This window comes from Eucyclogobius newberryi, unplaced genomic scaffold, assembly GCF_026437365.1.
Source record: "Eucyclogobius newberryi isolate DKJ021-1_F unplaced genomic scaffold, fEucNew1.0.hap1 SCAF_15, whole genome shotgun sequence".
Lineage (NCBI taxonomy): Eukaryota > Metazoa > Chordata > Actinopteri > Gobiiformes > Gobiidae > Eucyclogobius > Eucyclogobius newberryi.
Window position 1 is genome coordinate 37310691 of NW_027315779.1, and position 18442 is coordinate 37329132.

Genomic DNA, 18442 nt, shown 5'->3' on the forward strand with positions numbered 1-18442 from the left:
CACATTGGTCGGTATCGAGTATCGGCAGATGCCTAATAATCACTTTATTCAATACGTCATAAGGCGCTGGTACAGCTGGCAGCCCGGTGTAAACGCTCTCTCTTCTTTCTCACACTTATTGTGCTTTATCTCCTATATTTTGTAAATATAGTTAGTATATTTTTTCTATTTTACTGTACGATAGGGACACGCGCTGGAATAGTTTTTTAATTCAACTGTTTTTGACTTTTTTCGGCTGGATTTGAGCGTTTTTCGTTGCGTTCGTTGTGTTGTTGTGACGTGAGCTAGCTCCGAGCGAGCCCACCAGCCCACCCCGCGCCGTCGGTACACGTTTATATACACGTTTATATGAAAGAGGAACTTCACGAACGATCGGGACACGCACTGGAATCGCTTTAAATGAACTTGTTTTGACTTTATTCGGCTGGATTGAGTGTTTTGTTCGTGTCGTTGCGATGTGCCTTGGCTCTGAGTCCCCCGGCGCCGGCCGGGGGGCGGGGCCGGAGCCGGGGGTACCGCGTTTACACAAAGGAGGAACTCATGAAACTGCGGAGAACAGTCGTCTTACCCGGAGATCGTCACGTTATCCAGGCGGACACCCTAAGGAAAACGCAACGAAGCAGACGGGCTGGACGTAAACTCCGAGAGAAGAGAGGAGAAAACAGGAAGTCGGTTCCCGCCGTAGTCATGGGTAACGTGAGGTCCCTTCAAAATAAAATGACGGAAATAGCGAGCCTCATGCGGTCCCAGAGGATTTATAGGGACAGCAGTGTCTTGATTTTCACAGAGACCTGGTTAACAGCAGAAATGCCAAACTCTATTGTAGGTTTGGACAATTTTCATCTGCTGCGGGCGGACAGAACGAGAGAATGCGGGAAGAAAAGAGGTGGAGGTCTGGTGGTGTATGTGAACACGAGCTGGTCCAAACCCGAACACTGCACAGTGAGGGAGCAGCTATGTAACAAGGATATTGAACTATTGGCTATTGGCATGAGGCCATATTATCTGCCCCGGGAGTTCTCACATGTGATTTTGATCGCAGTCTATGTGGCCCCGTCTGCCAATGCTGAAAATGCTTGTGAAGCACTGCTCTCCTGCACTTGTAGGCTGCAAACACAGCATCCACAGGCTCTCTTCCTCATCTCTGGTGACTTTAACCACGCTTCTCCCTCTTCTGTTCTACCAACATACACCCAGTATGTTACCTGCCCCACCAGAGAGAATAGAACATTGGACTTGTTTTTTGCCAACACCAAGGAGGCTTATTCCTCTTCCCCCCTCCCTCCCCTAGGCAGCTCGGACCACAACCTTGTACATCTGAGGCCTGTGTATGAACCCATCGTGCGCAGGCAGCCTGTGGTGTCCCGTGAGGTGAGGATGTGGTCTGCTGAGAGCGAGGAGGCTCTGAGGGACTGCTTCAGCACCACTGTCTGGACTGAGCTTTATGACCCACATGGGGAGGACATCGACACCATCACAGAGTGCATCACGGACTACATCAACTTCTGTTTGTTCCCTCCCGGACGGTGCAGTGTTTTCAAAACAAGCCATGGATTAACCGTGAACTGAAGGCTCTGCTGAAGGAGAAGAAGAGAGCCTTCAGGTCAGGGAACAAGGAGGAGCTGAGGACTGTGCAGAAGGAGCTGAGGAGGAGGATCAGGCAGGCTGAGGCCGGCTACAAGAGGAGGATGGAGGAGCAGCTGCAGCAAAAGAACATTCAGGGAGTGTGGAGAAGCCTGAAAACCATCTTGGGCTTCAAAATCCCCCCTGCCCAGACAGAGGGGGATCTACAGTGGGTGAATGATTTAAATGCTCACTTCTTGAGGTTTGATCGGTCACCCGCCCCTCCCCCTGCACAGCTGCATGCTCCCTCTTCCACAGCTGGACAATGCCCTGCATCTGTTCCTCTTCGCTTATCTGCCCCGGACCATCAGCTCCCCACTTCGCCTGGACTCACCCATCCCCCCAGCACACGGTCCCCCTGCCAACCACTGACTGTCACAGCAGCACAGGTGAGGAGTGAGCTGAAGAGGATTAAAGTGAGGAAGGCAGCAGGACCTGATGGCATCAGCCCCAGGCTCCTTAAGTCTTGCGCAGATTAACTGTGTGGAGTTATGGAGCATGTCTTCAACATGAGCCTGAAGCTGAGGCTGGTACCACAGGTCTGAAGACCTCCTGTCTGGTACCTGTGCCCAAGACACCGCGCCCCAAAGACCTCAACAGCTTCAGGCCGGTGGCTCTCACGTCCTGATGAAGACACTGGACCACCTCCGCTCCACCGTGAGCTCAGCCATGGACCCGCTGCAGTTTGCATACCGGCCTGGCATCGGATTGGAGGACGTCGTCATCTCCCTGCTGCACCGCTCTCTCTCTCACCTGGAGAAGCCTGGCAGCTCTGTGAGGATCCTGTTCTTTCATCTCTCCAGTGCCTTCAACACCATCAGCTCCTGAGGGACAAGCTGGAGACGGCTGGTGTGGAGTATGACCTGGCAGAGTGGATCCTGGACTACCTCACAGACCGACCCCAGTTTGTGAGAGCCCGGAACTGTGTGTCTGACACTCGGACCTGCAGTGTGGGGGCGCCCCAGGGCACTGTCCTCGAGCCCTTTCTCTTCACCCTTTACACTGCAGACTTCAGACATGACACGGACAGCTGTGTCCTGCAGAAGTTCTCTGACGACTCTGCCATCATCGGACTCATCACGGACGACGATGACGCGGAGTACAGAGGACTGGCGCAGGACTTTGTGGACTGGTGTCAGCGGAACCACCTCCTCATCAACGCGGGGAAGACCAAGGAGATGGTGGTGGATTTCCGCAGACGCCACCCCACTGCCCCCTCACCAGTGAACATCCAGGGACGGGACATTGAGAGAGTGACTCATACAAGTACCTGGGTGTTCATCTGAACCACAAACTGGACTCATAACACAGACGCACTGTACAGGAAGAGCCAGAGTCGGCTCTACCTCCTGAGGAGACTCAGGTCTTTTGGAGTGAAAGGGCCACTCCTGAAGACCTTCTACGACTCTGTGGTGGCATCAGCCCTCCTGTACGGTGTGGCCTGCTGGAGCAGCAGCATCACAGAGAGGGAGAGGAAGAGGCTGGACAGAGTCATCAAGAAGTCCAGCTCCGTCCTGGGCTGTGCTCTGGACTCGGTGCAGGAGGTGGGGGACAGGAGGGTCCTGGCTAGATTCACATCAATGCTGGACCATGAGAGTCACCCCCTGCAGGACACTCTGTCCCCTGCAGGACACTCTGTCCTCTCTGGAGAGCAGCTTCAGTGAGAGACTGATCCACCCTCGCTGTGTGAAGGAAAGGTTCCGTAGGTCTTTCCTTCCTGCTGCTGTCAGACTTTATAACAAAAACTGTTAGAACTGAACACTCGCAATACTGACCTAACCTAATACTGATGTGCAATTGTCATATGTGCAATTACTGTGAAATTCATGTGCAATCTATGTGCTGTTGTGACACATATTCATGTGCAATTACTGTCGTGATCACATGCAATGGTATTTATGTATTTATTTATTTGTCTATGGGAGTTTTTATTTATTTATAGGAGATCTTCTACTGAAAGTGTTTTTCAGACTTCCTATAAGTGATCTGTTCTTCTGTATCTACCTCTGTATCTTAATGCGTTGCACCAATGAAATTTCCCCATGTGGGACAATAAAGGAATATCTTATCTTATCTTATTTAACTAGACACTTCAGAGCAGCCTTTATAGAACTGTGCTCTCATATACATATTATCATAGAATATGTAATGTATAACATGTATTTATCAGTTAGTGCATGAATCAATACAGCTACAGTAACTCGTCCCAGCTGAGGCCATCACCTTCAAGTCTGAACACGCCCAGGGTGGAGCTCTCATGTTGCTTTTGAGTATGTGCCTTTCTTTCCATATTGAAGAATGTGCAGTTTAGAGGTGGGCAGATTATTGTAATGTGTCCCCTTTAACCGCTCCTGTAATGTGTCCCCTTTAACCGCTCCTGTAATGTGTCCCCTTTAACCGCTCCTGTAATGTGTCCCCTTTAACCGCTCCTGTAATGTGTCCCCTTTAACCGCTCCTGTAATGTGTCCCCTTTAACCGCTCCTGTAATGTGTCCCCTTTAACCGCTCCTGTAATGTGTCCCCTTTAACCGCTCCTGTAATGTGTCCCCTTTAACCGCTCCTGTAATGTGTCCCCTTTAACCGCTCCTGTAATGTGTCCCCTTTAACCGCTCCTGTAATGTGTCCCCTTTAACCGCTCCTGTAATGTGTCCCCTTTAACCGCTCCTGTAATGTGTCCCCTTTAACCGCTCCTGTAATGTGTCCCCTTTAACCGCTCCTGTAATGTGTCCCCTTTAACCGCTCCTGTAATGTGTCCCCTTTAACCGCTCCTGTAATGTGTCCCCTTTAACCGCTCCTGTAATGTGTCCCCTTTAACCGCTCCTGTAATGTGTCCCCTTTAACCGCTCCTGTAATGTGTCCCCTTTAACCGCTCCTGTAATGTGTCCCCTTTAACCGCTCCTGTAATGTGTCCCCTTTAACCGCTCCTGTAATGTGTCCCCTTTAACCGCTCCTGTAATGTGTCCCCTTTAACCGCTCCTGTAATGTGTCCCCTTTAACCGCTCCTGTAATGTGTCCCCTTTAACCGCTCCTGTAATGTGTCCCCTTTAACCGCTCCTGTAATGTGTCCCCTTTAACCGCTCCTGTAATGTGTCCCCTTTAACCGCTCCTGTAATGTGTCCCCTTTAACCGCTCCTGTAATGTGTCCCCTTTAACCGCTCCTGTAATGTGTCCCCTTTAACCGCTCCTGTAACGTGTCCCCTTTAACCGCTCCTGTAACGTGTCCCCTTTAACCGCTCCTGTAACGTGTCCCCTTTAACCGCTCCTGTAATGTGTCCCCTTTAACCGCTCCTGTAATGTGTCCCCTTTAACCGCTCCTGTAATGTGTCCCCTTTAACCGCTCCTGTAATGTGTCCCCTTTAACCGCTCCTGTAATGTGTCCCCTTTAACCGCTCCTGTAATGTGTCCCCTTTAACCACTCCTGTAATGTGTCCCCTTTAACCGCTCCTGTAATGTGTCCCCTTTAACCGCTCCTGTAATGTGTCCCCTTTAACCGCTCCTGTAATGTGTCCCCTTTAACCGCTCCTGTAATGTGTCCCCTTTAACCGCTCCTGTAATGTGTCCCCTTTAACCACTCCTGTAATGTGTCCCCTTTAACCGCTCCTGTAATGTGTCCCCTTTAACCGCTCCTGTAACGTGTCCCCTTTAACCGCTCCTGTAACGTGTCCCCTTTAACCGCTCCTGTAACGTGTCCCCTTTAACCGCTCCTGTAATGTGTCCCCTTTAACCGCTCCTGTAATGTGTCCCCTTTAACCGCTCCTGTAATGTGTCCCCTTTAACCGCTCCTGTAATGTGTCCCCTTTAACCGCTCCTGATGCCCCGGCACTGATATAGAAACTCTTCTATTCTATTGAGACAAACAGTGCTTTCTCTGGATCTTTTATTCTCGGGGGCGGGGCAGTGTGCCGTTAGCAATGATAATGTTTGTTAGCTTTACCCAGATTATCAAACCTCACATTGGGCTCAGAGTCATGAAAAGTGCATATAAACTCATGATAGTGAATATGTAGGATGCTGGGAATGTCCTACATAAGTGAGCGATACGTGGACTGCTTCAAAGGGTTTCAAATGAACTCATTCGGTTTTCACCTTTCAAAACAGTCAAAATCAGGCCCCGCCCCTTTAAGGGGAAATATGATGTCAAATCACTTAAACCTGCAACAAGTGTTTCTTCATCACAAGTTTTCTCAAAATTGGATTTTGATTGATTTCCGCATGTTTGAGTAATGCAGATTGTAATACAGTCTTCTGATCCAAAGGTCGGCGGTTCGACTCCCCGCTCGGTCAGAGCGGTCAGATCCACTGCAGGTTGGCGGTGCGATCGCAGCTGCCTCATGTGAATACTGCCGTTGTGTCCGTGGGCAAGACACTTAACCCAACTCGCCCCAGTGTCTGCGTACATCTGGGTGTGAATGTGAGTGAATGGGTGACTGGTTCCTTTACACTCAAAAGCGCTTCGAGTGCCTTGGACGGTAGAAAAGCGCGATATAAATGTGACCATTTACCGTTTATCGGTCCTGAGCTTCCCGGTGGTGGAGTGGTTAAGGCGTTAAGGTTAGTGTCATGAGTTCGAATAGAAGCTCTGTCAGTTTACTGCATGTCCTCCCTTCTCTCATCCCCATTTCACACTGGGCAGTCCTCGTCCTGCACCGTGTTGGAGCAGTGTGCAGGACGATCCAGGATCAGGCCGGAGCGCTGCTGCTGCAGTCACAGGCTGTGATCGCACAGACCCAGGTGCTCACGCAATAACTGATCATTAATACAAGGAAATGACTTGTGCTCTGGCATTCGTGTCCGGTAAAAATCCAATCCAGCGGAAAGAATCCGTGTGCCACAGCACAACCGCACTACACACCGAGCGCTCTGAGCTAGGGATGCAGACCTAAACCAACGTTCAGGTTCAAGCCCGGATTCATTAGGTCCGGACCTAAACCATGCCATATTTGCATAATGTTATAACAGCATAACACAAGACACTTGGCTCAATTAAGTTGAAGACACATGAACAAGGACGACTGTCAAACACAAGGCTTAACTGCAGTGAAATAAACTCAACTTGTCTGGTTTATCCACTCTTTTGAACAGAAGTTACAACTTACAAATCACAAGCTACGAGCTAAACTATAGCTTAACAGTTCACACACATCACTTGAGGAACAACTCAAGACTCAACTCAACAACAAGAGCATGTTGAGTATTGTTGACTGGGTCAGTCGGGGTCAAGGGTCAAAGCAGCTGTTTCATCTGATACAATGTTTCATCTTTAGACACATTTACACTCAATACATTTGCAGATCCTTTAGCATCAAAAGTCAGGTAAAAACCTTCAAACTGACAATTAGGGATGTGTACCGCTCCTCAGGACAAAAAAAAAATATAATATTTTTATTTTATTTTTCTATTGGTATAATAATACATATATCTAACAAAATGCACGTCCAAAAGGCTAATAAAATCAGAAAACGTAATGCGCAAAATCCTGCCGAGAAATCTGGCTCTTTACAGCCTTCCCGGAGCCTTACGCAGGAGAATACAGAAGATTCTGTGTCAATAAGGCCTTTGTCCCGCCTCTCTTTCTAAAGCTATTCTAGAATAATATGTCAATCAAATACTTCTACGTCACTCACATGCGGCGCTATTTAGATGTAAACAGACTAATCCATGTGCGTCGCAAGCGGCGCATTTTTTTTTGCGGAGGCTGTAGCAAACAAACCCGTGGACAGAAAAATGTGTGGATGGTCTCATTCTGTAGGAAACAGTCTGAAGAACCGAAGGATACCCAACATTATCTTATAGGTCAAACAGGTCATTTGTTATGGACGGAGAAATGCGCCGGACAAGCGCATTCTCGTCCGGCGAGAAACGAAGAAAAGTTTGTTTACTTGACAATATCTCGAAATCAGAAAACTTCAGGAAAAATACAAGTGTATATTGTTTTTCAATGATTCCTTACGGACAGACTGAGCACAAGGATGAACAGAATTAAAGCCGTTTCGTCCGTCATAAACAGCAAACAGGACATGCGTTTGTAAAAGTTGAGACTTTCTCACAAACTATTGGCAATTGCTTCTTGAGGCAAATTATTCAATTAATGACATATTCGTTTTGTTGAGAAAATAATCTTTAAAATGATGTATGGCTTGCTGGTATTGACCACGGAAATAAAAGTGATGATGTAAGAGAATATTTGAGATATAGAAAATGCTCGCCGGCGAGCAGGTGGGTGGTAACAGGTTGTTAATAAACAGTGGATAAACCAGACAAGTTGAGTTTATTTCACTGCAGTTAAGCCTTGTGTTTGACAGTCGTCCTTGTTCATGTGTCTTCAACTTAATTGAGCCAAGTGTCTTGTGTTAGGCTGTTATAACATGATGCAAATATGGCATGAGTTCAGGTCCGGACTCATTAGGTCCGGACCTGAACCTGAACCTCTGGATTCGAATCCGGACTTGAACCTGAACGTGGGTTTAGGTCTGCATCCCTACTGACAATACACCAGTGTAAATAATTAAGTCAGTGTAAAATAACAGAGTTACAAAAATCATAATCAAAAAATCATAAAAGTCAACTAGAACCACTATAAAGCATCAACTTATAGAACTATAGCAGTATCAAAAGTAGAATATGAAAATATTTTACACAACATCAAAATAATACATCATATTAGCAGCATTAAACACCAGACCATATTTAACAACTGTAGAATACAAATACTATTACAAAATATAAACTCCAATGAATGAATGCAGCAATTAAGCAATATTACTTTGACTTTACTTTGTATTTACTTAATACATCACACCACAGCATAATACTTCCCGTCTCGCACACGTACGAGGCGCTCCCGTCTCTCACACGTACGAGGCGCTCCCGTCTCTCACACGTACGAGGCGCTCCCGTCTCTCACACGTACGAGGCGCTCCCGTCTCACACACGTACGAGGCGCTCCCGTCTCACACACGTACGAGGCGCTCCCGTCTCACACACGTACGAGGCGCTCCCGTCTCACACGTACGAGGCGCTCCCGTCCCACACGTACGAGGCGCTCCCGTCTCACACGTACGAGGCGCTCCCGTCTCACACGTACGAGGCGCTCCCGTCTCACACGTACGAGGCGCTCCCGTCTCTCACACGTACGAGGCGCTCCAGTCTCGCACACGTACGAGGCGCTCCCGTCTCGCACACGTACGAGGCGCTCCCGTCTCACACGTACGAGGCGCTCCCGTCTCACACGTACGAGGCGCTCCCGTCTCTCACACGTACGAGGCGCTCCCGTCTCTCACACGTACGAGGCGCTCCCGTCTCTCACACGTACGAGGCGCTCCCGTCCCGCACGTACGAGGCGCTCCCGTCTTTCACACGTACGAGGCGCTCCCGTCTCTCACACGTACGAGGCGCTCCTGTCTCTCACACGTACGAGGCGCTCCCGTCCCACACGTACGAGGCGCTCCCGTCTTTCACACGTACGAGGCGCTCCCGTCTTTCACACGTACGAGGCGCTCCCGTCTCACACGTACGAGGCGCTCCCGTCTCGCACGTACGAGGCGCTCCCGTCCCGCACGTACGAGGCGCTCCCGTCTCACACGTACGAGGCGCTCCCGTCTTTCACACGTACGAGGCGCTCCCGTCCCGCACGTACGAGGCGCTCCCGTCTTTCACACGTACGAGGCGCTCCCGTCTTTCACACGTACGAGGCGCTCCCGTCTCGCACGTACGAGGCGCTCCCGTCCCGCACGTACGAGGCGCTCCCGTCTTTCACACGTACGAGGCGCTCCCGTCCCACACGTACGAGGCGCTCCCGTCTCTCACACGTACGAGGCGCTCCCGTCCCACACGTACGAGGCGCTCCCGTCTTTCACACGTACGAGGCGCTCCCGTCTTTCACACGTACGAGGCGCTCCCGTCTTTCACACGTACGAGGCGCTCCCGTCTCACACGTACGAGGCGCTCCCGTCTCACACGTACGAGGCGCTCCCGTCCCGCACGTACGAGGCGCTCCCGTCTCTCACACGTACGAGGCGCTCCCGTCTCACACGTACGAGGCGCTCCCGTCCCGCACGTACGAGGCGCTCCCGTCTTTCACACGTACGAGGCGCTCCCGTCTCACACGTACGAGGCGCTCCCGTCCCGCACGTACGAGGCGCTCCCGTCCCACACGTACGAGGCGCTCCCGTCCCGCACGTACGAGGCGCTCCCGTCTTTCACACGTACGAGGCGCTCCCGTCTCACACGTACGAGGTGCTCCCGTCCCGCACGTACGAGGCGCTCCCGTCTTTCACACGTACGAGGCGCTCCCGTCTCACACGTACGAGGCGCTCCCGTCCCGCACGTACGAGGCGCTCCCGTCCCGCACGTACGAGGCGCTCCCGTCTTTCACACGTACGAGGCGCTCCTGTCTCACACGTACGAGGCGCTCCCGTCTCACACGTACGAGGCGCTCCCGTCTCACACGTACGAGGCGCTCCCGTCTTTCACACGTACGAGGCGCTCCCGTCTCACACGTACGAGGCGCTCCCGTCCCGCACGTACGAGGCGCTCCCGTCCCGCACGTACGAGGCGCTCCCGTCTTTCACACGTACGAGGCGCTCCCGTCTCACACGTACGAGGCGCTCCCGTCTCTCACATCTTTAAACCTATTTCGCCGGCTTCACTTCTGCCCTGAAGACGCGTGCGTCACTAATTATGGTCTGTGTGCGATATTGACAGCGATGTCAGTGTTTACGTCTTTTCCAGCACGAATTTCGCGATCAATGGAAGGTTTAAGAGGTTTAGATTCTAGAACGAAAAGGAGTTTGTCTATATTTTATGAGTCCAGAACCGAATCACCAGGGATTCGGTTTTTTTGGACCTGAACCGAAACGTTTTTACAAGTCCAGATCCGGTTCGTGGTAGCGGTTCACATCCCTACTCTGAGCCCCTTCTTACATATGGAGCGCCCCTGGGGCGATGTGAGGCTCGAGTGCTCAGAACAGTCCTGTTTTCACCTAAACCCTATTCCCACCCACATCCTTACTGTTATTATACGATAAATCAAATGTCCAAGTGACACATGTGGAGTTAAAAAACATGTCAATGACAATCTGCTAGTTGTAACAGTGGCATGACACACTGAAGAGGAAGTCAATAGTTCAATATTACGAATTACAATGAACAAAATCTAAAACTATGATCTTCTTATTTTATAGTTCAACAATAAGTACCAGGATAAAAAGTATAACATGTCCCCTTTAACCTATTTCAACTCATAATGAAGGATTTACAAGGATTTTGTGGGGAACTGATTTTTGGTCCCCACAATGTGATACATACTTGGCCACACACAGACAGACTTAAGGGTTTCACGGGGACGACTTGTGCAACAACAGAGCAAACCTGGGAGAACAACGGAACATCACAAGCATTCCATGAACGCCTTTCTGTCCAGTCACAGGCAGGTGGGCCTGGAGGGGCTGAGGCGCTCCAACTCCTCCTTTAGTGCGGCAGAACACTTCAAAGTCCTAATATTGGTGATAAATAGTTTATTTCTGGTGCTCATAGTCAATGGAGGATTTGTGCTCGGTTAACTGGGAGTGAGCAATTATAACAAGTGAATATCTCAATATTGTTTCTTACTATACCGAAAATAATGTATTCTTTCTGAAACGTGTTGAAACGTGCACGCAAAAGTCTTCTGTAAAGGTCAAAGTATTACATAAAGCATAAATGGACTGTAACATTTACCAAAAAGGTCAGAAATATTACATTTACTTAAAGGCGGTATGGACGATTTTTCGGCGATTTGAGAACGCAGGCGGAAGTGCACATGCCACGCCCCCCGTGCACATGCCACGCCCCCGTGCACATGCCACTCCCCCGTGCACATGCCACGCCCCCGTGCACATGCCACGCCCCCGTGCACATGCCACTCCCCCGTGTGGACTGATACAACACACACGTGCGTTTGTTTATTAGCGCAACGGAGCGCATCGCATCTCTCGTCTCCCGTAGATTTCTGTCCACTTCTGCGTCAGCTCAAACTGTCTTTCTCCGTCTTCATTTTGCCCCGTACACTGAGGGAACTATATTATGATAGATCCATGCACTTAGGCACGCGGAAACGTGGGGACGAGCCTGACGCGGCTGCAGGTGAACGACAGGTGCGTTTTATGAGTGATACGTGGCAGGACAAATGATTTATCCACGCCACCAGGAAATATGATAAAAAAATGTGCTGCAAAAATTGTCCTTACCACCTTTAAAGATTACACTGATTTGTTAGTCTTGCTCAAATAAATCAAAACCAAAAAGCAGTGACAGCAGAGAGTGAGTGACAGATGGATGATCAATGGTAAAGACTGTGTGTGTATAAAAGTAAAGCTTAATGTTTTTGTCTCAAAGTTAAAGGCTAACATACATTCACTTGAAGGTGGAATGGACGATTTTTTTGGCCCAAATCTGAGTCTCATTTCCTCGTGGCGTGGACTGGGTTAGTGCGGCTCGCCCCCGAGAGCAGCACGTTTGTGTCTAAGCGCATTGATCTATCATAATATAGTTCCCTCAGTTACAGGACAAAATGAAGACGGAGAAAGACAGTTCGAGCTGACTCAGAAGACGGAAATCTACAGGAGACGAGAGATGCGATCCGTCGCGCTAATAAACAAACGCACGTGTGTGTTGTATCAGTCCACACGGGAGAGTGGCATGAGCACGAGCACGGGGGAGTGGCATGTGCACGAGCACGGGGGAGTGGCATGTGCACGAGCACGGGGGAGTGGCATGTGCACGAGCACGGGGGAGTGGCATGTGCACGAGCACGGGGGAGTGGCATGTGCACGAGCACGGGGGAGTGGCATGTGCACGAGCACGGGGGAGTGGCATGTGCACGAGCACGGGGGAGTGGCATGTGCACGAGCACGGGGGAGTGGCATGTGCACGAGCACGGGGGAGTGGCATGTGCACGAGCACGGGGGAGTGGCATGTGCACGAGCACGGGGGAGTGGCATGTGCACGGGGGGCGTGGCATGTGCAGGGGGCGTGGCATGTGCAGGGGGCGTGGCACGTGCAGGGGGCGTGGCATGTGCAGGGGGGAGTGGCATGAGCACTTCCGCCTGACTTCTCAAATCGCCGAAAAATCGCCCATTGCGCCTTTAAATATAAAACAAACTTGATCAAAGTACACAGAATGCAAAGAGGAGTGTTTTTGTAAATTGGTTAGTTCAGTTTGTGCTGTTAATATTGATTAATTACATTATTAATTGATTGTATGTTAGCATCAGCTTAGAGACAAAAGCTCTTTTATAAACATACAGATGTCCTCAGCAGAAGCGTTGACATGGTCCTAAAGGTCTTAACATGCTGCTCATTATCCACCAGGAACATTCATTACTGATTCAAATTAGCAGGACTTGGCTAATTCCCCATAAGGAATGAATGGAGCAGGAAGTGGCGCTCCGCATTTTTAAGGCAACCGGAACTAGTCAGTTTTGTGATTTATAGAAATGGGACAGTATTTAAAACAAATAAATATGATCAAGTGTCTTCCACATCGCGTCATAAGAAAGACAAGAGTGATATTTATGTCTGTTTCTTGCCCATGTGTCACCAGTGAAAAGGTGGGACACTGTCTACATAAGTAGGACAAGGGGACTCTGTGCAGAACCCCCAGAGTCGGGACACTGTGCACGACCCACGACCCCCAGAGTCGGCACAACCCCCAGAGTCGGGAACACTGTGCACGACCCACGACCCCCAGAGTCGGCACAACCCCCAGAGTCGGGAACACTGTGCACGACCCCCAGAGTCGGGACACTGTGCACGACCCACGACCCCCAGAGTCGGCACACTGTGCACGACCCACGACCCCCAGAGTCGGCACAACCCCCAGAGTCGGGAACACTGTGCACGACCCCCAGAGTCAGGACACTGTGCACGACCCACGACCTCCAGAGTCGGGAACACTGTGCACGACCCACGACCCCCAGAGTCGGGACACTGTGCACGACCCCCAGAGTCGGGACACTGTGCACGACCCACGACCCCCAGAGTCGGGGACACTGTGCACGACCCCCAGAGTCGGGGACACTGTGCACGACCCCCAGAGTCAGGACACTGTGCACGACCCACGACCTCCAGAGTCGGGAACACTGTGCACGACCCACGACCCCCAGAGTCGGGACACTGTGCACGACCCCCAGAGTCGGGACACTGTGCACGACCCACGACCTCCAGAGTCGGGAACACTGTGCACGACCCACGACCCCCAGAGTCGGGACACTGTGCACGACCCCCAGAGTCGGAACACTGTGCACGACCCACGACCCCCAGAGTCGGGGACACTGTGCACGACCCCCAGAGTCGGGGACACTGTGCACGACCCCCAGAGTCGGGGACACTGTGCACGACCCACGACCCCCAGAGTCGGGACACTGTGCACGACCCCCAGAGTCGGGGACACTGTGCACGACCCCCAGAGTCGGCACAACCCCCAGAGTCGGGAACACTGTGCACGACCCCCAGAGTCGGGACACTGTGCACGACCCACGACCCCCAGAGTCGGCACAACCCCCAGAGTCGGGAACACTGTGCACGACCCCCAGAGTCAGGACACTGTGCACGACCCACGACCCCCAGAGTCGGGACACTGTGCACGACCCCCAGAGTCAGGACACTGTGCACGACCCACGACCTCCAGAGTCGGGAACACTGTGCACGACCCACGACCCCCAGAGTCGGGACACTGTGCACGACCCCCAGAGTCGGAACACTGTGCACGACCCACGACCCCCAGAGTCGGGGACACTGTGCACGACCCCCAGAGTCGGGGACACTGTGCACGACCCCCAGAGTCGGGGACACTGTGCACGACCCACGACCCCCAGAGTCGGGACTCTGTGCACGACCCACGACCCCCAGAGTCGGGGACACTGTGCACGACCCACGACCCCCAGAGTCGGGGACACTGTTCGTTCACGACCCACGACCCCCAGAGTCGGGACTCTGTGCACGACCCCCAGAGTCGGGGCACTCACCGGAGGCGGACTGCCGGTTGTTACTGACGCTGTTGACGATGTAGTGGGACACGCGGGAGTTCTCGGACACGGACAGCACGTAGTCCCCGGGGCTGGTGATGGAGTCCCGCACCAGGAACACGCCGTGCCGCTGTCCCTGGAGCAGGGACACAGCCTCCTGCCTGCGCAGCCGGCCCCAGTACCAGCTGTTGCGGTCCTCGGCGTCAAAGTTCCCGGCCATGGCTTGGACCCCGGTACAGGCCTCTATCCGCGGCTTGGACCCCGGTACAGGCCTCTATCCGCGGCTCATACGAAGAACTTTGGTCCGCGGCTGCTGTGGTTCCACCGGGAAAGACTCAACACATCTGGGCAGGCGAAATGTCTCACAAGTGATTTAAACTCTGCCCGTGGATCGACGAAGAATTAAAACGTTTGAATAAGTGAAACAATGTCAAATATGATGAGTGAAATGAGTTGTGCAAATGTAAAGTAGAGTCCAAACTCCGGGAGCTGAAATGGCGGATGCTGCTGGTCCTCACTCCCCGGAAGTGACGACGCTGCGCGCGCACGCGCTTCACGCGCTGGGAAAAGGACAACTCACGTCCTTAGAAAAGTTTACTTTATAGAAATCATTCCAAAATGTTGCTTCTGCCATAAACAACCTGAAAATATCACTGATCTTCTGTAACTGTTCAAACTTCCATTTTAATACATTTAAATCACAGCCACGATTCACGTACGGAGCCCCCATTGGGTCATAATAGAAAAAAGTATTACTTTTCACATCGGGACAAAAACAAATCAATCATCTGTATTTCGTACATTTTATTAGGCAAAAAACTACATACATAAAATAAATACATGTCTTAAACCCAAAGTTAAAACTCACTGAAAACATTCAAATACATGGAGTTAGTGGATGGAGCTCTGCCCACAGAGTTAACCCTTATATATGATATATTTATATATTTTATAACCCTAAATATATCATATATAAGGGTTAACCCTTATATATGATATATTTATATATTTTATAACCCTAAATATATCATATATAAGGGTTAACCCTAACAGAAGTGACTTAGTGTCTTCTTGTTTAGCTGCGTCTCGTCTGGACGATCCGCGTAAGCTGAACAATGTCAGTGTAGAAAAAACACCCTCAGCCTCATGCAAACCATAAATTGCATCGTCAATCGACTCTGTTCTGGGCAGTTTGTGCTCTACCCGAACGCTCATTCATTTTTGCCATAGGTATTTTAAAAAAATGTAATATTTAGAGGTTAAAGGAACAGTTGTATACATAGCAAGCATGATATGATTCAGTATGTGTAGTTATTGTCTTGTTCTCTTGCCTCTTCTATTGATAAATCTTGTAAATTAAATTTGGGAGCATTTGTTAACATAATCCACATTCAGAATAGAAATGGGTATAAATGAGCCGCAGTCGAGTTGGTCCTTTAGGTATAAAATATATGATGTTTCTTGTAGAGCTTTATATGTGGTTTTTCCTGAAGATCATTTAGCTCATTATACTGTTTTATGATGGCGATAGCTATAATGTTTCCTCGCAAAACTGCCACAGCAGCAGTTTCACCTTTGTCCTATTCCTCCAAGTCGTCAGTAATGTAGATATATATAATGTAGATATATAAAATGTAGATATATATAATGTAGATATATACAATGTGTGTATATATATATATATATATATATATATATACTGTAGATATATATACTGTAATGTCGATATATATAATAAAGATATATATAATTAGGCCCGAGCGCCACAAGCTGGCGAGAGGCCTATTAATCTCGTAAGGCCGTGCGAAGCACGGCTGTGAAAGTGCGCACTATGTGCGCATGAAATCGAGCGCGAAGCGCTCGCCCACTTCCAAACACTCACTAACGCACTCCTTCACTCACGCACGCCCCGTGCAGACTAATTAGTAGTAGGAAAATGGAACATTACCGTTGTAAACGGGCGAAGCCCGTGCAAAAGTGCGCACTAAACGAGCACTTTACATTACAGGGTTAACCCTAACCCATACATACATCATCCCCTTATAAAGCACTCATTTGCGCTAAGTGTCTCACGAATACGTTCCCCATCTCTTGCATGTTCCGTGCATATAAACATGTAATGCAAAAATTGAACATTATTACTGTTTAGAGGGCCAAAAACACAAAGTGGGCGGAGCCCACTCAAAATTAACGAAAGTACCCGTCAGTGACCAGGGACCCACACCATGAGGTAGGAAAGCGCGAGCGCTTTCCGAAAATGTATAGTTTATGATATTTGAAAAATGGGAAACATTGTTTTCGCATCGGAATATTCTTCTTCTTCTTCTTCTTCTTCTTCTTCTTCTTCTTCTTCTTCTTCTTCTTCTTCTTCTTCTTCTTCTTCTTCTTCTTCTTCTTCTTCTTCTTCTTCTTCTTCTTCTTCTCGGGACCAACCCCCCTATTTTTCACCCAGTGACATTGACGAAAAGTCACAAAAATTTGCACACCTCTAAAAATCGTGCCTCTCTACATTCTGGCTATTTCCCTTTTCCAAATGTACCAAAAATGCATTGAGAGATGGGAAATGACCCAAAAAAATCTGATCGTAGAATCATGAAATTTGGCGCAGAGGTAGATGGTGACAAGAGAAGTAAAAAATATTACTACGGCAACGCCGTCCGCCCAACCAAATGTCGGCCATATTGCTTCAAAAATGGCTCAACATGACTTGGGAGTTTTTCCAAACGTCGTACTTTTACGAACTCCTCCCAGGGCGTTGGCCCTAAAAAGCTGAAATTTGGTGAAAATGCTACTGAGGAGTGGGACATCAAAAGTTATTCAAATTACATTGATACCTCTCACGGTCTCTGTGCGGCGAAGCCGCAAACTGTAGCTAGAATTTCAGAAATCTCCCAAATTTAATATTTCTGCCGTTTGTGCAGATAAAGTCCGAATTGCGTCAAATTAGAATCAGTTGTTAAACTCTTTGCCCTAAACCTACTTGAAGTGAAATAAATTCATTTGGCGCCACAGCGCCCCCTACAGATTTTATATGGAGGTTAAATGTTTAGTTTTGCGAAATTATATGAAATTTGACACAAAACTCAATTTTGGCCCCATCAAAAAAGTCAATGAGACCCATGTCATAATTGTTATGGCGTTGCCGTAGCGATGACCAAAACCTCCCATGTTATTCCAATGGGGAAATCGCCAGAACATGTTTACACTTTAGACTTTCACAAACTCCTCCCAGGGCGTTAGCCCTATTAACCTGACATTTGGTGAGACTCATCTTCAGGACCATCAAAAGTTATCCACATTTTTATTCAAAGAGTCACGGTGTCTGTGCGGCAAAGCCGCACATTTTGCCAAGAATTCAAAATAAAATAGCTTTTTGATGGTAAAACAAAGGGGAGAAGATGTGACAGCGTCACAGATTCAGCAGTAGGACCATTGGGGCGCGTTAGCGCCCCCTCCTCTTGCGGCGTAGCGGCAGCGGCGTGGCGAGGGCCGATCATTGCCGCTTGCGGCTTTAATTCAATTTATTTTTGTAACGCCCAAAATCACAACAGTTTCCTCTGAGGGCGACAGTGAAAAATGAATCAACAATGTCTGTGGGGACGAGGGACAATGTCCCAGAGTCCTCTGTCCTTAGACCCTCCTTCTGTCCTTTGACCCTCCTTCTGTCCTTAGAACCTCCTTCTGTCCTTAGACCCTCCCTCTGTCCTTAGACCCTCCTTCTGTCCTTAGACCCTCCTTCTGTCCTTAGACCCTTCCTCTGTCCTTAGACCCTCCTTCTGTCTTTAGCTCCTCCTTCTGTCCTTAGACCCTCCTTCT

At 49.7% G+C, this 18442-nt stretch overlaps 1 protein-coding gene across 1 annotated transcript in view; it reads right to left on the reverse strand.

The window, feature by feature from the left end:
- The window catches only part of LOC140361279 (adapter molecule crk-like), a 45282-nt gene extending 30409 nt beyond the window's left edge, over positions 1 to 14873 (reverse strand). The window contains exon 1 of the mRNA XM_072447038.1: positions 14627 to 14873. Within this exon, the coding sequence (XP_072303139.1) occupies positions 14627 to 14846 (220 nt within the window). The 5' untranslated portion in view covers positions 14847 to 14873. The remainder of the gene's footprint in view (positions 1 to 14626) is intronic.
- Positions 14874 to 18442: the final 3569 nt, after the last annotated feature.